The 22,392-nt window shown below is 45.2% G+C and overlaps 2 protein-coding genes across 9 annotated transcripts in view; both read right to left on the reverse strand.

The window, feature by feature from the left end:
- Uvssa (UV stimulated scaffold protein A) overlaps positions 1-9,866 on the reverse strand; it is a 42,692-nt gene extending 32,826 nt beyond the window's left edge. The window contains exons 1-3 of one of the 6 annotated variants that reach the window (XM_085692055.2): positions 8,836-9,078; positions 8,449-8,548; positions 6,965-7,082 (exon numbers count right to left, since the gene is read on the reverse strand). In XM_085692055.2, the coding sequence (XP_085548181.2) occupies positions 6,965-7,020 (56 nt within the window). In that variant the 5' untranslated portion in view covers positions 7,021-7,082; positions 8,449-8,548; positions 8,836-9,078. Of the gene's footprint in view, positions 1-6,964; positions 7,083-8,448; positions 8,549-8,743; positions 9,079-9,714 lie in introns of those variants that run through there. The other 5 variants (XM_085692056.2, XM_048414899.3, XM_048414894.3 and 2 more) reach the window with 5 other exon arrangements.
- A 4,148-nt stretch (positions 9,867-14,014) lies between these two features.
- Maea (macrophage erythroblast attacher, E3 ubiquitin ligase) overlaps positions 14,015-22,392 on the reverse strand; it is a 37,964-nt gene continuing 29,586 nt past the window's right edge. For all 3 annotated transcript variants that reach the window (XM_048461691.3, XM_085692058.2, XM_085692059.2), the window contains exons 5-9: positions 22,149-22,225; positions 18,573-18,681; positions 16,728-16,861; positions 15,532-15,727; positions 14,015-15,045 (exon numbers count right to left, since the gene is read on the reverse strand). In XM_048461691.3, the coding sequence (XP_048317648.1) occupies positions 14,950-15,045; positions 15,532-15,727; positions 16,728-16,861; positions 18,573-18,681; positions 22,149-22,225 (612 nt within the window). In that variant the 3' untranslated portion in view covers positions 14,015-14,949. The remainder of the gene's footprint in view (positions 15,046-15,531; positions 15,728-16,727; positions 16,862-18,572; positions 18,682-22,148; positions 22,226-22,392) is intronic.

The following is a 22,392-nucleotide window of genomic DNA, read 5'->3' on the forward strand; positions in this document are numbered from 1 at the left end:
AAGGTATGCTGCCAAAGTCACACATCAGGGGCTGGCTGTGGTGCACATAACTCTAATCTCAGCACCCCAGAGGCAGAGCCAGGTGGATCGCTATGAGTCTGAGGTCAGCCTAGTCTACATAGTGAGTTCCATGCCAGCCAAAGCTACACAGTAAAACCCTGAATCAAAACAAAATTAAAAATAGGAAAAAACACACCACATCCAGTGGCAACTCCCTGTATGACCAGTAATTTCAAAGGAGCCTATTACATCACATCCACACATCCCTCAGCAAGCACTTTCTTGTGTCTCCTCTTTTCACTTGCCCTGAGGCTTAGGTGATGGCAAGCATAGGAGAGAGAGGGTGCTGGATGGATGCTCAGAGACTCAATTCTGCAAACAGCTGTCCAGTTGGCGCTGGGCAATGGCAATGGTGCAGTGACTCCTGTCTGGAACACATTTTGTCACTAGTTCTAGAGTATGCTGCTACCTCCTGGTACGTTCCTGCACTGTGAAAGCTTTGCTTGTCTCTCTCCTTTTCCCATAACTCCTCACTAGTAGCTCTGGACTTCTAGATAGCTTCCCTGTGCCACCGATTTTCTACCTTGTTTTGTTCATTTACAGTAGACAATCAATCTCTAAGGCTGTTGATTTAGCTTCCCAGATATTTTATATTTTCTTACATATGAGGTCCAAAGTCAAAGAGAAAGATTGCCTGTTTCCATTTTTAACTTTGATGACAATCTGGAAAAATACAGAACCATCCATGTAGGCAAACCTCTGACTAACATAGCTGCCTGGGAATTTTTGAAAAATAATTTATTATTTTTATTTTATGTGCATTGGTGTCAGATCCCCTGGAACTGGAGTTACAGACAGTTGTGAGCTGCTACGTGGGTGCTAGGAATTGATCTCGGGTCCTCTGAAAGAGCAGTCAAGTGCTTTGGAACTTTTTAGAGACTCTCAGGAGAAGCCTTTTTCCATCAAAGTAGGAAGAAATGTGCCTGTAGCAGGGACTTGCATTCCAATCTCAGCAACGTTAATGCAGGACATGATTGATGTGGGATGTCCTTCTGTACACTGTGAATATACAGTCCTTCCATTGGCTAATGAAGAACCTGCTCTGGCCTATGGCAGGATAGAATATAGCTAGGCAGGAAATCCAAGCAGAGAGGGAGAGAGAAAGAAGGTGGGGTCGAGAGAAATGCCAGTGAGTTGCTGATAGAACATGATGCCAGAACACCTAAGATAATGACAAGGTCACGTGGTGATATACAGACTATTAGAAATGGGTTAATTAACAAATAAGAGCTAGCTAGTTATAGCCTAAGCCACCAGTCAAACAATTATATCAATAATAGCCTCTGAGTATTGATTAGTCTACAAGCAGTTGCCAGGACCAGTGAGCTAAAGAGAAACCAGTCCAGTGGGTGCAGGCGAGACAGAGAGAAGTCTCCAGTTACACATGATCCTTCAAGAGACAACACTAACTGGTTCCAACTCTAGTTAAGAATGAAAAACAGAAAAGCTGGGGCCTCAACGCAGTATTTCTAATCCTTGGGTAAGCCACACTCAATTCACCTAGAATCCCAGCTAGTGTGATGGACTGGGGGACATCTGAATCATTGAGTCTCTTGGAGTCTACATACAAGTCAAAGAGAGGTATTTTTCTACCCCCAGAGGCTGCTTCTTGTCTCTCCTAAGATACATCCTCTGTTACCTTGATTGCCTGGCTACAAAGCATCTTCAAGAACTGAAACTATGTTTGATTTTGTCAAAATGACTTAACAAGTGGATGTGCTTGCTGGGTATGTCTTGAGATCTTGAGTTAGATCCCTAGAACCGACATAAAGGTGGACAGAGAGAACCAACTCCACCAAGTCATCCTCTGACCTCTACAAGAGTTAAGTCATATCTGCACGCACCTGTTTGAATGCACATGTGCACTAATGTGTGCACATATGCACATATAGACAAATAATACATTTCAAACATGTAGACAAAGAAATATATTAATCCTGAGAACCTAAAGAAAAAGAGAGCAATATTTTACTGTAACATCTTCTGGTCTTAATATAGGCTGGCTGGTGAGAGGTCTGGTCAAAAGATGGAAGGATCTATACTTGGTCCTCACTATTTGTACTCCTGACAAAAAGTAGAGGGTCTAGGAAGAAAAAGAGGAAGTATGCCAATAGATTATTTACTCAAACTCTCACCTCTGTGCATTCTGAGTGAATACCCTCCCACATCAGGAACCCACTAATTGGGATCATACAACCCCAGCAGGGACCCACAGATGTAGGTTGGTGACTGAAAGCCTTCTTGTAGAGAAGAAAAGTTAAGAAACCTGTTAACTACGATAAAACCAGAGAAGTTTCTCTGTGTCTTAGCGACTTCTCTGCTGCTGTGATAGGACACCATGACCAAGGCCACTTTCAGAAGAAGGGGTTTAATTTGGGCTTAGAGTTTCAGAGGGTTAGAGTCCACAATGGTGGAGCAATAGCTGAAGGCTCACACCTTAAACCACAGGCAGGAGGCAGAGAGAACTTGGAGATAGCAGGAGGCTTTTGGAGCCTCAAAGCCTGCCCCAGTGACATACCTCCTCTAACAGTAGAAACTACTGAGGTGCCTCCAGAAATTATTAATGTGGTGGGAAATGTTAAATATGGGGTTTGTTCTCTGCATGTCCTGATTATTGGGTTTGTTTGATTTTTAGTCAACTTAACATAAGCTAGAGTTATCTGGAAAAAAACCACAATGTCTCCATCAGACTGCCCATAGGCAAGTCTGTGGGAGCATTTTTTTGATTAATATTGATGTAGGAGGGTCCAGCCCACTGGGGGTGACACACCCCTGGGCAGGTAGTCCTAAACTGTAAAGAAAGCAGGCTGAGCAAGCCAGTAAGCAGCACCCCTAGACGAATTCTGCTTCAGTTCCTTTCTCCTTTCTACTTCAAGTTCCTGCCCTGATTTCCCTCAGTGTGAAATGTGACCCAAGAGTTTTAAGACAAAGTGAACCCTTTCCCCTGCAAGTTGCTTCTTCTGATCATAGTGTTTTTATGACAGCAATTGAAAAGTAACTAAACACAGCATTAAGCAATAATCCCGGATCCCTTCCTAAATAAACCTGTGCATAACCAGGGTTGATGAGAAATGCTCAAAAATCAAAAGAACTAGTTTTCAGTCCCAACCTTTGCAATTGCCCAAAACATAGTCAAATAATAAGCATACCACTTGAGGTCTTCACCAAAAAGTTATGAACCTTCCTACATCCATACGTTACTTCTTCAGCTAAGCTATAACTTGTGGATATCCAGGGTACTTGTATGCTACACCAGTCACAGAATGCTCAGACATTCATTAAAGAAACAAATGCCTCTGTTGTTTGCTGACAACTTCTCAGAGTGGACAGAGTCCTACCTCATCCAGACTAAAAGAACTCAAGTTATTCTTGAAGTCCAGCAACTAATGAAAGAACTTAGTATCTAGAATAAAACTTGTTTTGAATCTTCACAGTCTCAAGGATGCCTTACAGAGTGGTTGAAGAGATGGCTCTGTGGTTAAGAGCACTTGTTGCTCTTACAAAGGACCTGAGTTCAATTCCCAGAACCCACATAATGGCTCACAACCATCTGTAACCCCAATTCCTGGGGACACCACAAGTACACACGTGGTTCACTTACATGCATGTGAGTAAAATATTCCTACAAAGTAAATAAATAAAACTTTTTAAAATATTAAGAATTCTTTAAAGGCAATGCCATTTACATAAGCAAACTATTTTTTAAAAAATTTAAAAATTCTCATCAAACAAACAAAACAGATGTCTTAACTTCTTCGTATACATAAAGGTAAGTCCTATTTACAAATCTATCAGTAGTAGTACCCTTATGCTGTATTTAGTTTTCTTCATTACTTGTAAGGGTGTATGCAGGTGGGTGTCCATGTTATTATGTGAGCATGTGCATGTGTATGTGTACATGTGTGTGTATATGCGTGAATGTGTGTACATATGAAGGCAGAGGTATCAGATGTTGTTCCTCAGGAGTTGTCTACTTGTGTTTTGAGACACGGTCTTTTGCTGGGATCCTGAGTTCAGTTTAGATAAAGGTGGACGGCTGGCGAGAGCCGGGGCTCCTCATGTCTCTGCTTTCCCAGCACTCTGCCACCATACCCAGCTTTCCGCATGTATGATGGGGACCATACTGAGGCCCTTATGTTTATTCAGCAAGCACTTGACTGACTAGGACATCTCTGCAGCCCTTCAGTACATCTTTTATACTGTTGTTATAATATACATTCAATAATGATAACATCACACTATTTTCCTTTTACTCCATTCCAACGTGGGATTCCTTCTTGAAATTATTCTTCTGCATCTCAAATTCTCAATACATAACCACCAGTGTGGTTTCTTTTTTCTTTTCTAAGGCTTAGTGATCTATCTCACGCCTAAATTCAAAAGTTAAAATGAGGTCAGCTGTTCTACAAGACTTGATGGCTCTTGATATGCTAGCAACAGCCCAGGGGCGAGTTTACCTAAAGTTCAAAGAGAAATGCTGGTTTGGGGTCAAGAGGTTAAGACAAGTTCAAAACAGTATTTCAAATATACTGGGGGCCGGGCAGTGGTGGTGTATGCCTTTTTTTTTTATCCCAGCCCTCGGGAGTAGAGACAGGCATATCTCTGTGAGTTCAAGGCCAGCCTAGTCTATAGAGAAAATTCCAGGGTAGTCTCCAAAACTACAGAGAAACCCTGTCTCGAAAAACCAAAAAAATAAATAAAGTATCCTGGGGACAAGTTGTACCAAGATGGTTTTCCTGGGCAAACACATGGTCTTGTTTTTTCCTGATTCTTGTCCTTTAGAGGCTTGTGTTGGCTTTTTTTTTTTTTAATCAACTTGACATAGCTGGACAATCCAGGAAGAGGGAATGTCAAATTGAGAAAATGCCTCTGGTAGACTGATCTATAGGCAAGTCATGTGGTAAGGCCAAACTCATTGTGGGGAGAAGGTCCTGGGTTGTATAAAGGTCTTGGTTCCAGAACTGAGTTAGCTCTGGAAGCAAGTCAGTAAGCAGCATTCCTCCATGGCTTCTGCTTCATTTCCTGCCTCTAGGTTCTTGCCTTGAGTTCCTGCCCTGATGGACTATGAAGGGTCCAAGAATAAGAATATAAAAATGTATATTCCAAAAATAAAAATGTAGAAATAAAGAAATATAAAGTTGTAAGCCTGGGAGAATGAGAACAGACTGTCAGCAGCTTTCTCAGCAGCTTGAGGAATAACTATTAACAGTGGGTTACTCCGCTTTACAACCCATAGCTCTATTTACAAGGCTGAAGCATCTCTGTGCAAACTGAGAGCCTAACACCCCAGCCATCCTTGATTAACATGGACATGAGCTGAGTTAAGTTTTAGGAGATAGATATATGACCTCTGGGTTACACATTATCCTTGCTGTGTGAAATGGGAAGCATCAAAGGGGAGAGCACAGGGCTTCAGTAAACACCACCTGGAAGTACCAAGGAAGACAATAGATTAAGTACAAACACTAGTTTAACTAAAAAAAATCTGTTAATGAAGATTGTAAAGTAAGGCAATCTGTATCTGAGTTTTACCTCGAGATTGTAAAAATTCCTTTGTTCAGAACTGGTGTAGGAGGGTGTTCCATGTATGTGTTACTTTCATTGGTTAAATAAAGAAGCTGCCTTGGCCTTTTGATAAGCCAGCCCCTAGGTGGGTGGAGTAGACAGAACAGAATGCTGGGAGAAAGAAAGCAGAGTCAGGCAGACGCCATGGCTCTCCTCTTCGAAATGGACGCTGGTTAGACTCATGCCAGTGAGCCACAGTCAAGTGGCGATACAGATTATTAGAAATGGGTTAATCTAATATGTGAGAGTTAGCCAATAAGAAGCTAGATATAATGGGTCAGGCAGTGTTTAAATGAATACAGTTTTCTGCGTAATTATTTCGGGTATAAAGCTAGCTGGGAGTTGGGCAGCAGGAAGCAGCCCGCTGCTCCTTTTACAACACAGACCTAATGCCTGGTGCCCCTAGTATAAAAAGGTGGCTTCAAAAACTGGCCTTTGCCACAGTCTTACAGAATCCACCTCTGGCTGTGGTCTCAGTTATCTGATAAGCTTTTTGTGCCCCATGGAGAGTTTTTATTTTATTTTTTTATTTTTTCCTAGAATCTGGTTTCTGGAATAAAATTTGCTTCTGGTTTATTAGACTTTGGTGGTCAGTCTCCATCTTTGCGCGATCCCCCCACCCCCAACTCCAACCAACAGACTATAAGATGTAAGATGAAATAGACAATTCCTCTCCAAGTTACTTTTGGTCATGGTGTTTATCAGAGCAACAGAAAGCAAATGAGTTCAAGGCCATTGGCTGTAGTAATCATATTACTCTTGCTTGGGCATTGATTTTTAAGTTCTTTGTCTTCTAATTCTTGTTATCTAAGATACAGCAATTTCAGACTAAGCTGGAGACTCTGAATTCTCCTCCCCAGTCACTAGATAACAGTTTTGTGGTTCCTCTTACATGCCCTGAGATATGGAAGTAGTTATGGAAGCTTAGATAATCATTTTTTTTTAACTTAAAAGATTATTGTTGTGTGTTTGACTCTTGAAGCATGTGTGGGTGTGCATTACACAGCACATGTGTAGAGACGGCAGGACAACAATTCTGTGGAGCTGGTTCTCTCCTTCCACCTTCTCTTGGGAGGAAGGATTACACTCAGGTTTCCAGGCTTGCAGAGGAAGCACCGTTACCATATTAACAGCCATCAGATTGCCATTCTTTAGTTTCCTTGTTTTCCCAAAGGATTCCTAAAACCATAGATATCAGGTGGAAAGTGAGACCCCACAGACCTTGTACAAAGCTTATGGTACTAAAAACACACCCCAGCGGGATTTAAGATGCTAATGAGGCACTGTCTTAGTTAGTCTTCTAATGTTATGATAAGACACCACAATCAAGGCAACTTACAGAAGAAAGAGCTTACTGGGGCTTACAGTTTCAGAGGGTGAGTTCATGATCATCATGGTGGGAAGTATGGCAGCAGACAGGCAGGCATAGTGCTGGAGCAATAGCTGAGAACTCCCATCTTGAGACAACATGAAACAACAGCAGAAATAAAGCTAACTAGGAATGGTGTGGGCTTTTAAAATCTCAAAGCCCACCCCCAGGGACACACCTCCTCAACAAGGCCACACCTCCTAATCCTTCCCGGACCATTTCACCAACTGGAGACCAAGCATTCAAATATATGAGCCATTCTCATTCAAACTACCACGGACAAGGAATGCATGTAGAAATACAACAGATAGAGCAGGGAAAGTTCACAATAAGATAACACAAGAGCTCTTTGTATTCCAGGAATATTTGAGATGCTAAACTCTCCCCCGTCTCTAGCCAGCTTCCTCCTTGGAAGAATATTCATTCTTAACAAATTTTCCTGCGCTACTTGCTACTATCCACGTGTCTCTATTCAAGTCTTTGTTCTGAGACAGAAAAACCTGGAACCCCTCCAGAGGTGTCCTCTAAACGCCATTGTTAGCAGGACAGTCTCAGGTGCATGGCCCTCGCCTCTTCTACAGGAAACAGAAAGATGCTCACAGTCCTCTTTCCCTCTCCAACACCCTGTGTAAATCGGAGAGCAGAGCTTTTCTGGGGTGTGCAGCAAAACCAAGCCTGGACTAGAGGCTTTATCAAAATGTATATATTCTAGCACTTTCTAAATAATCACTTAAGCTTTCTCCTTTTGTGACCAAGGCAATGAGGGAAGTGTGCTTCCTCGCTAAATATGACTGCCTTCTGAGGCAAGGCAGGGTGTTTTCTTCAGAGGGCCTAATAAAGATGGGAACAACAACCTTAAGAACAGGGAGAACACTGACGGCACATGCCTAAGATCCCAACCGAACACCTGGTACGTGGAGGCAGAAGATCAGAAGTTCACAGCCAGTTTTAGCTATATTGTAAGAGGTCAACCTGGGCTACATAAGACTCTGTCTCAAATGAAAGGAAAAAGAAAGGGAGAGTAGAGCGAGGGGTAGCTCAGTACAGTTTGCCTATCATGCTTGAGGCTCCTGAGTTCGTCCCTGGAGCTCTATTTTCCTGGCATATTATGATTGCATTGTAACATACTGAAATGATCAGAGGCGCCAAGCTTAGACCCGGTGCTACATTCTGGACTAACGGGTGCACTGGAGATTACAGCCCCGGAACTCTTACAGTGGTTCTTTACAGTTTCTGACACAAGGTCTCACTATGTAGCCAATCCTGGCCGGGAACTCATGACCCTCCTGCCTCCATCTCCTATCAGGCAAGTGCTTCTTCCATGCCCTAGTGGTTAGAAAACTCCTTTCCAGGTGGTGAAGGCAGGAGGTGGCAGAGATGCACAAGAAGGCAGAAGGGTTCAGTGTGGGTGCTCACTGGACCAGTTACTATACACGTTTAACCTAAATACATACTTGCAAATTTTCTTCAGTTCCTTCATTTTCTGAGCATTCAGTTGAGATTCTCCTGAAGTTGTGAGCTCCTCTATCAATTGTGAAAGTTTGTGATCCATATCTAGAAACGAGGGACGCGGAGATGCAGAGTTAACATCCAGCACTTCACAGTTTTGATTTTAGCAACAAAGTTTACTGGGACTTTGGCAACAAAGTACTGCGGACTATGGCAAGGGTCCTAGGGTGTCTCTGTAGGCACCGAAAGCCATCAAGACCTTTGATGGTAATTAGTTAAGGTTCTGAAGATGACACTAACTCCGGCGGTCCACAGTCAGCTGTGTGGGAGTCGAAGCCAAGCCCGTACTGGCTCCTGAAGGGAAACTGTCACTAAATTATACTCAAACTGGCCTTCGCACGCTGGCCGCACAGGACACTTTCTCTGTTAGTGATAGCCTCTGGACCACTGCAGGGGCGACCGATCATCCCCGCGGGCCGAGGAACAGGACGGTCATGAGCCTCGGTGCGCCGCGCTCGCTGCCTGACCCTCCGCCTCAGGAAACCTAGTGACACTGTTCCGGGGCTGATGTGACACAAAACGCCGGATGCGGCAGCTCCCTTCGCCCACCCTTTCCGGTGGAGAGAGATGCCTGTCACAGGTCCGTGAGCGCAGCAGGCAAATATTCACGAAGGCCCGCGGCGCAGGAGCGGAAGTCAACGTGACGTGCGACGCGACCGCCCTTGTCCCGCCCCTCCCAGGGGGCCCCCGCCAGTCTCCGTCATTTGCCCGGGTGGTCCCATAGCGCAGGCGCGAGGACCCAGCAACGCGGTGACGCAGACGCGCCTCCAGGGGGCGGGATAGTTCTAGAAGAAGTACGCGCGAGAAAAAGGAGGCGCGAGGGCGCAGCAAGTTCTTAAAGGGGAGGTGGCACCCGGGCAGAAGTCTGAAACACAGGCGTAGAAAGAGGTTTTGATCGGGGCATCAGTTCCTTGGCCACCAGGAGGCTCGCATCTGCTAAGAAAGCTCAGAAGAGAGTCTGGGCGCAAGTCCAGTGGGGAGGGATCGGCCCGCCTCCTTGACCGGGTCAGCTAGCTGTCCACCCCCAGGCCGGACCATCGGAGGAGGCACAGTGCAAGGCTGCGTCGGGGTAGTGGTTGCACTGATCGGATATTTTTAAGTGTCAGTTCTGTCTCAGCGTAGAATGATTTTAAAGGATATGGCTCACGGCTAGAGCTGCTTGCTCCCTTCCCTACAGTTTCACCATGTCCAGGTCACTGGCTCTTACCAACCTCCCGCTGCTTCAGTCCGCTCGCTGGCCAGCTCTCTGTTGCACAGATCCCGGCCACTGTCACTTCATCCTTCTCTCAACTCGCCGCGCTGCCTTTTGCAGTCAGCGCTTTCTCTGTTAGCTCCTGCTTCACCCAGCAAAGAAGTGGCATTCACGGGCCTTCCCTGTCTGCCCTACTCTGAGGCCCGGGTTCTCCACCCACAGAGCAGACAATCAGCAAGTTTGTGTGTACTGAAGCGCGACATTTATTTATCTATCTATCTATCTATCTATCTATCTATCTATTTATTTATTTATTTATTTATTTATTTATTGCCTTGACTTAATAGGTGTGCCAATTGCCCCGCGATATTTATTTATTTATTTATTTATTGCCTTGACTTAATAGGTGTGCCAATTGCCCCACCCTGAATTTGGGCCAGTGACCTGAGTCAACTGGACCTTTCTTCTCACTTGTGTTCAGTATATGAGGACCTGGCAGCCTAACTTTAGAATATGTTCAGAGTCTGAGCTCCTCCTACCACCTCGTGGCGGCTGCTAGTTCCCAGTCCCTGTATACTTGTGGGGTAATGACTGTGGCCTGTTGCTTTCCTACTTCACAAGATCACCTCACACAAAGATATGTCACAAATTTGCCGCCCCCCCCCCAATGAAAAAGAATGAAGTATCTTTAAGATATTTTTGTTACATTTATTTATTGGGGAGGTTAGAAGGTGGGTCCTCTTGTGGAATCAGGACAACCTGAGGGAGCTATTTCTCTCACCACTCAAACTGAAGTTGCCAGGCCTGGTGAAGTGCCTTTACCAGCTCAGCCATCTAGGCGACCAGAATGTTTTTTAGGGTAGTAAAAGAAAAGTCGAGCCAGACGTGTACACATGTGCAGCAAAATATCCTTCCAAAGCTGAGCTTCCTGCAAACAGGAGCAAGCTGTTGCATGCCAGCATGCCACAGGGAGTCCCTTCGGAGAAGGAAATGATTCTAGATGCAGATTTCGAGCAACTGAAGAACTAACTGCAAATGATAAAATTGATAAAATAGTTTCAAATTTCTTTTATAAGCCACAGTTCAATAGACTATGAAGTTTAATATTCAGGAAAAATATGACAACAGTTACTTAAGTGACAAGGAGGGGGAAATGGTGGTATATATTCCAAGAGTTGTGTTCTTACACAAATTGGTATACTACTTGGAGGTACATTCTGAAAAACAAGTGACAGTCCAATACAACACCTAATGACATAGCAGTCTTTTGTTTAAGTATTCTATTATCACAAAACAATATAACTGCCTAATGTCCATTTCTCAGAATATGCCACTTCCATCAAATGAACCTTGAAGTAACAATGAATTAGATGCACAAGGCTGGGAGTGTGGCTTGTTGACAGAGCACTGACTCAGCGTATTTGGGGCCCTAGATTTGATCCCACACACAAAAAATGGCACATCACTAGTAAGACTGCAAAGATAAAATGGGATCAATTTAAAATAAAATGGATATGGGTGAAAAGGAGAAAGAACAAAGAACAGAGGAGTCAAATAGGAAACAAGCAGCAAGTAACAGCCTTAAACCGAACAGCAGAGTGACATGTCAGATAGGCCTGCTGGCACATGCCTCTAATCCCAGTACTCGACTTTAATTCTTACATCCAGCAGGCAAATGCAGGTGGATTTTTTTACGTTCAAGGCAGACTGGTCTGTATAGTAAGCTCCATGACAGCGACAGCCAGAGCTATTTAGGGAGACTCTGTCCAACAGCAACAATAATGGCAAAAGCCTGCATGAGGGGCTTTATTGGTCCTCAGGCCAACAATACACAGAGAGGTTGCTTAGCCCTAGCACTGAGATTTTCATTCAACCTATCCGCTCTTTTTTCCTCTTCACAGATAACCTTCACTCAGAGTGTTTAAATGTTGTTTTTACTGTTCCCTAGATGTTTTGCCACTCACAGGACACTAAGACGCTAGCATTAAATAATGGGACCTTTATACAAAGGTTTGGCAGGAGCTCTGAAGCTTCACTGCCTTCCACTCAAAACAAGGGAGAATTGCTCTTGGGACTCAGCAACTATGAGGAAAGTAAACAAGCCAGCAAGGTCTAAAACAAAACAAAAAAACCCAGAAAAACAAAACAACGCCGGCCGATGGTGGCACACACCTTTAATCCTAGCACTTGGGAGGCAGAGGCAGAGACAGATGGATCTCTGTAAATTCGAGGCCAACCTGGTCTACAGAGAGAGTTCCAGGACAGGGTCCAAAGATACATTGAGAAACCCTGTCTCAAAAAAGAAAAAACAAAACAAAACAAACAAAAAAACCCAAGAACCAAACCAACCCAAAACAAACAAACAAACCCACCATTTGCATCAGTTTTTCTGTCAAAAGAGCATTATTGGGTATGGAGTATGATCCATCTAGCCTCCTCAACCACACTTCCATGTTCAAAGGGCCTGCTTGCTTCTCTTGCAGAAAACCTGGGTTCAGTTCCAAGCTAACACCTACACAGGAATTGTGGCTCACAGGTGTAACTCCAATTCCAAGGGATCTGATCCTTTTCTGGCCCCTGTGGGCACTGTATGCATGTGGTACACATACACCTGCATACACATACAAGCAAACACTATACACATAATTTGCTTTCTAAAATGGTCTTGGGGTGACACAGTAATCTATCATCTATTTATAGGCTCCAATTTACCCAAATACATTCCTCAAACAGAATTCTCCAATGGTTGTGTGCATGGTGCATTCCAGCTGTATCACCGTTTTAATTTTTTAATATTTTGTTACATGCATGTATGTACACCATGTGTGACCTGTTGCCCTAGGTTAGAAGGCATTGGATTCTCTGGAACTGGAGGCACAGATGGTTGTAAGCTACCATGTGGGTGATGGGAACCAAACCTGGGTGCTCTGCAAGAGCAACAAGTGCTTTGTTTGCTTTTTTGCTTTTCAAGACCGGGTCTCTCTGTAGAACAGCCCTAGCTTTCCTGGAACTAGCTCTTGTAGACCAGGCTGACCTTGAACTCACAGAGATCAGCCTGCCTTTTAAGCACTGAATCATCTCTTCAGTCCCCAACGCCAGTTTTTCTTTTTCAATTTATTTAATTTTATGTACATTGGCCTGAGGGTTTCAGATGCCCTGGAACTGGAGTTACAGTTGTGAGCTGTCATGTGGTTGCTGGGAATGGAACTCAGATCCTCTGGAAAAGCAGTCAGTGCTCTTAACTGCTGAGCCATCTCTCCAGTCCCACATTGTTTTCTTACAGGGGAGAAATATGCATTGTGGGGGAAGAACTACTCACCCATAGGATAAGTTTAGTCTTTTTGAAGTGCTGCTTTACCTCTGTGCCCATCTGCTGACACTTGTTCGGGCTGCCTATGGGTGTTGCCACAAACTAAAGCGCATTTGGTTCCAGTATCCACTAAGGCCCCAGTTTTGCTTATTAGTAGGGTTCAACCAACATGTGATCCAATGTGGGGCCTCGGGTCACCATGCAAGGAGCTCACTTGCAGGCAACATTGACCATCCCGTTAAGGGTGCAGCTGAGATTTCCATTTTGTGAGAACTTCTACTTCCACAGCAGTGGGAATGTACTGGAGGGGCGACACCCAGAGTTATTCTCTAGTTTCCAGTTCTGTGCACACACACCCATACACATAGAAAGCTGTGGTGGTTTAAATAAGAATGGCCCTCATTTGAATGCTTGGTCTCCACTTGGAACTGTTCAGGATGGATCAGGTGTGGCCTTTTTGGAAGAGGTGTCACTGGGGGTGGGTTTTGTTAGTTATCTCTGCCTCGTGGTTGTCCTGCACACCTGCCTGCTGCCATGTCTTCTACATGATGGTCATGGACTCTAATGCTCTGGAGGTGGAGTCCTCAATTTAAACGCTTTCTTCTATAGGCTGCCTCCATGTCTTATCATAGCAATAAAAGCAACCAAGACAAAAACCTTGGAAGTCACCATCTTTATTTTGTCCTACTATCTATTCCCGCCCTAATCAGAGGCTAGCATGCATGTCCTTTCCCATGTGTCATCCCTCCCTCATGCAAGCCAGCTCCCTCAAGGCAGATAGCTCAGCTTGAGCTGTATGTCTTATCACCCAAGGCAGGAATCCTACAGCTGCCACTACAGCAGGACATGTAAACTTGTACATGTTGTATATAGTAGACCAGTAGTGTGCTGAGTCCCTTTACTGTAGTAATAGGGCAAACCCAGGTCCCATATAGGTACTGTATAGCCTACTGGTTGGCAGAGTGAGCGGAAGAGACCGGAGGTCTTAGAAACACCTCACACAAAAAAATGAGAAATAGAAAGCTATTTTATTAACACGCTTTACATTTACAGTTAATTAGCTAATCAACATCAACATGCAAAAATAAGCGCTAGATACAAACCTCTACAATATGGTTTTGTGTGAATTACAATGGTTCATCTGTTTTGAAAACCCGTCAGTACTTATTTTAGCTCAACTATCAGTTTCTGTAATGAAAAGCATTTACACTCTAGGACTACGGAACCACCTGGCAAGGCCTCTGCAGAAACTCAGTCCAGCGGCTTTCCCGTGAATACATTCTCAAAGCAGGAGATAAGGCGGTGCTGGAGGTGAGATACTGAATCTGTACAGAAACAGCCCCAGACACCCTGGCCATGTAGGCGGAGCATCCTCAAGTAGCAGCCCAGGCGTGTGTGGTGCATGGTGCTTTGGCAGCAGCTAGACAATGAAGTCAGGAAAGGCCTTGGCACCACGTCACAAGTCACTGCAGCCAACCTGGTGTGGCCGACACCTTGCCCAGGCTGTGGACAACAGGAGTTGGCAAAGGACCAGCCTGTTCCTCAAGCTCCCCTGAGTCCCATCACTAGCAAAAGGAAGGAAATGGAGAAACACAGGGAAATAACCGATGAACCAATTCCTACTTCTGAGATGCTCTGGTGTTCATTTCCTTGGTGTTCAGGTCACACTGTAGAGAAAGTTTCCTCTGAGAGGTGCAAGAACTTGCAGAGGCATCAATCGACTTATGTTACAAAATCCTACCAATCAAACGCTGTTCTCAAGCACAGACTTATTAAATCTCACTTCCTCTTTTCCTAAGAGTATTTGTCGTTGCTCACTGATCTTTGGTCGCAAGAAACAAATGCCGAGGCAGGCTGGGGTCGGGGTCATGGGTCAGGGTAGGAGGGTATGGCTCCCACCCACCACAGCCTCTGGCCAAAAGCGTGCACATGGCAACGCAAGGCCTACATGATGTATACTTTCTCAGCTTGGGAGAAGTGGAAGACTTCTTTGGTTCTTGGGCAAACAACTTTATCATCTTGACGGATAGAAAGCAGAGACTGAAAAAACAAGACCAGAGTTAGGCATTAAAATGAGAAAATCCCCCACAAAAAAATATCTGAATTAGGGCTCATTCCCCAAAATAAGCTACCATAGATTAATCAGTTAATTTTATAGTTTTTAACTTTTATAAGTATTTTGCCTGCATGCATGTATACATGTGTGCCTGATGCTTCTGAAAGTCAGCGAAGGGTGCCAGATCCTGTGGAACTTATTATGGATAGCTGTGAGTTACCATGCAGATGTTTGGAACCAAATCCGGTTCTCTACGAGAATAACACATGCTCTTAACTACTGAGCTATCTCTTCAGCTCTTCAGCTTCAAGCCACCTAATGTTACAAAGTCACTTGAATGCACACCTGTCAAAGAAACCTGAAGTTGTTCAAATGTGGTGTTACCCCAACTCTGGTTCCCCCTTACCCTCCACACAGCTGACCTGCCCAGCCCAGCCTAGCCCGCAGCCCTCATCATCCGGGCCCCTCACATTGTAGCCATAGACATAGCCATTAGGCAGCATCATGGGTGGGTTGTTCTCATTCATCACGTCACCAGAGATCTTGCAGACCAGGCGGGAGTTGGCACAGTGAGCCATGGGCAGGGGCTGCGCCAGTTTGTTCAGAGAGCGGCTGCACACAGGGCAGTCAGGGCTCTTGGAGCTGCCATCCTCCTTGTAGCACTGTCTGTACACAGGGTTAAGGAAAGGCTGTACCAACAAGGCAGGCATGTTGTGACCACTACTGTCTACACACTGGGCATCCTTATGGTCATAGGGACACCATGAAGAAAATAAAGAAGGCTCAAGGTGAAAAGAATTCTATACTATTCAATAACAATGGTCACCAACACTTGAATTAAGACAAGCCATTAGCATGGCCAAGCAGTGGTACCATGCACCTTTGCTGGCATCTCACCCAAGTGTGAGATAGGGATATTCTGGTGACTGTCAGAGATGGCAGGCAAACACATGCTTGTTCTCCAGTGTCCACCAGATGGTGAGGATGGGCCTTGAGCCTCAGCCTGGAGCATAACACAACACATACCAGCTGTACGTGACCCCAGTGTCCCACAGCCACTACTTTGTGGGACAGCCAGTCACACACAGAATGGGGTTGGCTACACGTAGCAATCAGGTTAGGCATATAAGGGACAGGTTCAGCCAGAGAGGTAGGGTTTGGCCATATAATAGATACAAGTCATCCACATGAAAGTGAGCAACTCACCTGAGGGGGCAGGGACAGACCCACAAGATATGAGTTCTGACTGTAGGAACCACACAAGAGATGGGGGTCAAACACATATGGGAAGATCAGCCACACAAAGGACAAGAATCTACATCTACCATAGGGGATGGTCCATCACAGCAAGGAATAGGTCAGCCACGCAAGAGGGAGTCATACAAGGGTTTAGTATGTCAGATATAAGCAAGAAGGGATCAGCCTTTCTTGTCCTTCCTAAGAAGGGAGGCTGACTTGCCAGAGCCATGACCGACCACTATGAGTCAAGCTGGCTAGAGAACTAGGGCTCAGGTCTTAAGGACTCTTGGGAAGTCAGTATCAGGTGCATGGCAACACCTGAGATACAAAAGCCATGAAAAGTAAACAGACCAAGGAAAGACCAAGCTGCGAGTCCTATGCCCTCTCCACCTTTACCCCAAAGGACAAGGTAGAACAAGAAGGATACGGTGTCTTTATTGCCGAGAGCCCAGCCTGCAGGGTGAGGGTGAAGACGGAGCTGTTTCCTAGCTGGTGCAGCCGGTAGTTGTCATATCGAAACTGCTGGATCAGCATCCGCCACCGGGCTGGGTCCAGAAGGTCCTGAAAAACAACATGGAAATGTTGGGACCCTCCCTTGGCAGTTACTGGGAGGCCCAGACAATACAGATGCTCTGTTAGCCACTGCAAGACCCCTGCTGGCTTAATCCAGAATATTACCCTGGTGTGTATCCTGTGGTCTTGCAACTATAAACAGAATCACAGAGAATAAAACTGAAAGTGAGGTCACTCCAGACAAGAAATGCTCAGCTCAGAACTATGTCTGGTTAATGCGTGTGTTTTAGACACACATAAGGAATGCACACGTACAAGAGCAAAAAAGAGCTGAAGCCTCAGTATCACCAGGGACACCACACACTTCCCTTCCACCTTTTTATAAAAACATGGTTTTCAGTATTATTCTATAAAAGCAGTCTACAGGAGTTATGCCCAGTCTGGGACGCTCTCATAGAAGGAATGGTATCGAACCAGACCACCACTTTCCTCTGAAGGGAGCTTCCTCCCTGCCTTCCTCACAAGTGCCCTGGTTTTTTCCTCCTTAATTTATAAAAGCCATTCTTTCAGTTCTTTTTATAGCTTGCTGTACCCTTAAATGCCTGACTGCCCCCAAGACAAAGGTTTTCAATATGATCTTGGTCTTTCTCTTTCAGATCACTAAATTCCTGTCACTGACAGGACTTGATAAGCTATTCTTGTTACCCTGCTGACCATGACCCCATGAGGAGGCTTTCTCCCTTGTGTGCATTGGTGGGACAGCAGGTACGTCCCACCCCTTCCTGTACTATGAGGTCTCCATCAGAGAGAGATGGTTCATCTTCTAACTCAGATGTCTCAGGCCCAAACCAAAGCCTCCTCCAATGCAGTGAAGAGAAATTTACAACATCAGTTTAAAAAACGAGTTTAGACATTCCTGACACTCTGGTCTGATGGTATTTCAGTACATGAAAGCTGGGTAGGTTTACTAGGGCCCAGAGCAAATCCAGTAGCTTCAAAATGGCACCAACGGGGTCTACTCAGGCATGCTGGCACTGTGGGTGAGGCTGCAGGGCAGACACAAAAGCCTCTGACAGAGGCCAATCTCAAGGCTCAGAGAACAAAGTATAGAATGCTATGAGCCAAGTCTGTACCTAATGTCTTCAGAGGTCTTGGCTTGGTGAGTGAGGCTATATTCAAAAGTGGTTAATAGGCTGCTCACTCAGGGCTAGGTACAGATACTCTGACGTGGGCTGAAGTTTGTACAAAGCTGTCTCAGCAAGGGAACATGACCACAGAGGGAACAGACCTCCCTCACCACAGGCTAGAGAACAGGGGGTTGAAAACAAGAGGCCTGCACCGAGGGAAAAGACCAGGAGCAGCCCAGGAAGGACAAGATCACCACCATGACCAGACTCTAATGCCCTTTAGACCTAGAACTCTGGCCTAACAAAAACAGCAAAGAGGCAAGGGAGAGCAGAGCAGGAGACAGACTGTGCATAAGGCAATAGACTACAGGAAGAGAATACCAAGGAGGTATGGCAGGGGGTGGAGACCCCAGAGCCTGCCAGGTTGAAGTCTCCTCACCTTTGCCCCAAACTTTGCATCAGCGGGATGGGAATAAAGCAAGAAAAGCAGAGCTGGGTAGGACAAGCTATGAGGTGTGAAGAAGTAACAATGGATGGGCCTCAGGAGCTGGCTAGCATCTTCTAATCCATCCCAGTGGACCCCTGACTCCAAGGAGTAGTAGAAACCTACATAGCAGGGTCATGAACATTACCTTATATGGAGAGATGTGTGTATCTGGTGGGAAGGCTAACATGCCCATGACCTGGCGAACCTCATCCAGCTGGCTCCCTTCAGCCTGACTGAAATGCTTTCTTGCATGTCTGAAAAACAACATTTCGGCACATTTAAGTTTGTATTCCCAGATGTTCAATAATTAATCACTTAGACAATCAATTCATAGGTTAAAAGATGACTTGTGAGAGTTAGGTATTTCCTTCTACCATGTGGATCTCAGAGGTTACACACAAGTTGCCAGGGTTGGAGGCAAATGTCTTACCTGCTGAGCCAACTCTCTGAGCCCCAAAACTCCAATTATAAGGAACTACACTAGCAAGTCCTTCATAATCTGGCATAAAGGAATCCCATCCCAGATGATGTGCTAGACAGGGCCGGGGGGGGGGGGGGGAGACAGGGCTCAAGATATCAGAAAATGGGTTCAATTAGTGCTAAAATTATTGCCTGAGCCCTCAAGTAATTCCATTTGCCCTGAGTGCTTACTCAGTCCCAGGGACTTGAGTCCAACATCTTTAATTCTAAGTTGTTTGGAGCAACTGGGGCCCACAGATGGACTCCAAGGCTTGTCTAGCCTATCATGTACAAGTAAACACATGCTGTGAGCTTTCACATGTGATGCACATGGCTATCTCAGGACTGGGCCGCCAGGAGGAGTATGGAACTTTCCTCCACTGGCCACTAGCCCTGAAGACCTAAGGCTTCATATCTTCCCACAAGGCCTCACTCACTGTCACAGTCTCCCAAGTCCCTCCTGCAGAACCAGTCCCTCTAACCAGTGGCAGTGACACAGCAGAACCCAAGAATCAAGTCACCATGTAAGTCAACCCTGTACTAAGTCAGGAAAAAAAGAGCTAGAAAGTCCTGGGAACCTGAGGCAGCCTTGGGGTAAGAATGGGTATGTATGCTTAGATAGAGAATAAAATTAGTAGACAATGTCACCAAGCAGCCCCCAGGAAGTAGCAAGATGGCCATAAAGCCAGAGGAAGTGAGAGGTATGCCCAGGTTTAGGATACAACCAACTACTCTACATAGCTTGCCACTCAACAGAAGCAGTGAGCCAAGACCAGTACCAGGTGTAGGACTCTGACATCTTAATCCCAGGGTAAAAGAACCAATTTTGCTTTAATGAACATCACAAACAGTAAAAGAAAAACAAAGCACAGTCTGGCTTTTTATTGTCTCCAAGAGCTAGAGGTTGAAAGCCTGGCTGTCAGCTATGGCACGATTTGAGGTAGCAGAAAGTTTAGAAGGTGGAGTCCACTGGAGGAAGTTAGGTCACTTGGGTGTGTTCCTGAAGGGATAGTGGCATACTGGCCCCTTGCCACTGTGTTTCCTGGTTGCTGTGAATTAAGCGGCTGTGCTTCACTATATACTTCTGCCATGTTCTTCCTCATCACAGGTGCCACACAGGAGACCAAGTGACAGAAAACAGAGTGAAAATGAACTTGCTCACCTTTTTAGTTGTTTGCCTCAAGAATACATTACAGTGATAAAACTGGCAACTGACATACGGCAACACCAATTTTTCTTTGCAAACATAAATGTGAGATACTCAGAGACTGATATACCTGAACCAACCAGCCAGCCCCCAGTCTGAGGAGAGTGACAATCCCTATAACATTGCAGTTGACACAGGTCAAGTCTCAAGTCTCAAGCACCAGGCACAATGGCCCTTCCAAAACTCTGGGTTGTTCAGGAAGCTGAGGACGAGGCAGCAAAATGTGTTGTTGTTTTTTTTTTTTTGAGATAGGGTCTTACTATATGTAGCCCTGGCTAGCCTAGAACTTGTTATGTAGACCAGACTGTCCCCAAATTCACAGGGATCCACTTGCCTCTGCCTTCTAAGTACTAGGATTGGAAGCATATACCACCACTCCTGGCATGATCAGGTCTCTTAAAATAGAAATGAGAAGAGGAGAAATTAACTTAATGGTAGAGCACTTGTCTACGCGCTCAAGGGCTAGAAAGAAGGGGAACCAACTAACAGGTCCATTCTGCTTTGACTAAAGGTTGGAACTTATTTCTGTTTCTTCAAGGTTATTGTTAACAGTTCAGACAACAGGTGTGGCTAATAGCCAGACCTAGTATTTCAGGTTTTAAAAAGTAGATCTGTTTCTACATCAAACAAAAGTCTAAGGATCCAACTAGATTCCTACTCCCTCCGGGAAATAACAACGGATTCCACACAGGGAGTGGTTTACCTACAGAATGTTTTGGTCTAGGGTGTGAGCATTAGTTGTGATGTTTTGGCCAACAGAATGTTTAACTAGGAATGTAGCCCACAGTCCTTCAACTGATCTGCTCATTCCTTGTCTCATGTTAATGCAGTTTTTTTGTTTGTTTGTTTGTTTTGATCTTACTCCTACCTTTTTGAGTTGGGGTATTTAAGAAATGGGAATTAAATGTAGGCAATTTTTCAGCATTCACGGGAACTCCCTCCTGATGCTATATTCTGTGTTTCTTTTTTATCTTATTTTTCTAAGCCCTGATAATCAATGGAGGGCAAACACACATGTAGGCATGTCATGTTTTCCCTTTACAATGTATGAGTTAAGGTGAAGTGACAGCAGCTAGTAAGGTTCACAGCCAGCTCTATCATACCTACCTTCACCTTCCCATGCTACCAGGGAATAGCAGTCCTGGGTTCACTAAAAGCTAAGGCTGGGCTGGACCAACAGGATTCTCTGCTCCCAACCCAGGCTTCTCTGGTGGAACATGTCACTGCTGAGTCTTCTGGAAGATATATTCCTTCAGTGCCTATGCTGGGAGATGCCACCAGCTCAGAACATGTCTAGAGAGCAGCAACTCACGTTTTCACTGTTTCAGTGTTCTTCCCTGCTCACACTCCAGGACTAACTGGGCAGGAGCCTTGGCAAAGCTAGAATTGGAAAATCCCAGCTACAGGCACTGAGACACCTGGTAGGCACCAGGAAGGCTTCACAAAGTTTACTGAAAGCCAGTGGTTTCAGGGAAAGGAGCAGAAACTGGCATATGATACTCTCTGTAACACTCCAGGCAAAAAAGGGCGACTCTTATGCTGGACTGCTAGAGAGCCACTCGGGACCGCCCAAGTCCTCTTAGGGCAGAGATAGACCTTGGAAGCTCAGATATACCTGTAAAAAGCCCTAAGGTATACTTCCTGATGCAAGCATGCTTTAAGATGGCCACGAAGGAAGCATCAGACCAAGGAAGTGTGAACTGACCAAGGGCCAGCCCCTTGAAGCAAACCTGTTACTTAAAGATCATGATTATGTCCCAGGTGGAGAAGATGGGCCCCAGAGCCCTGATCACAGGTTTACATGGGTGGTTGGGACACCAATCTAGCTTACTTGACAACTATGAGGGTCTAAACTGCTACATGAAATTGTCTGTGGAGCAGGGGACACTTCAATCCCTGACTTAGAACACAGAAATGTAATTGGCATGTAGGACTGAAGCCATCAGATGAGAAGTGCCCCAACATGTGTGTTTCCCTCTCCAGTACTCTGACCAAGACGACAGGGAAAAAGCAACAGCAATTGAGTGAAAAAAAACCTTGTGTATGGCCTCTTACCTCACAGCATCCAGGCGTTTGTTCTGCCGAACAAGTTCAATGAACTCCTGAATCCTGAGGCTGAACTCCAGGCAGCTCTGAGGGCAAACACAGACAGGGTTAGAAGGTGCCACCTTTCAGCAGTCAGATGGCCTAGACACCCGGGCACGAGGATCCACAGGTCCCATAGGTTCTATCATTAAAACTCAGGACCTCCCCATGGGCACTGAGAAGCAATGCTATGGCCAGAGTCTCTATTCTAATG

The sequence above is a fragment of the Myodes glareolus genome, chromosome 8, assembly GCF_982192425.1.
Source record: "Myodes glareolus chromosome 8, mMyoGla1.1, whole genome shotgun sequence".
NCBI lineage: Eukaryota > Metazoa > Chordata > Mammalia > Rodentia > Cricetidae > Myodes > Myodes glareolus.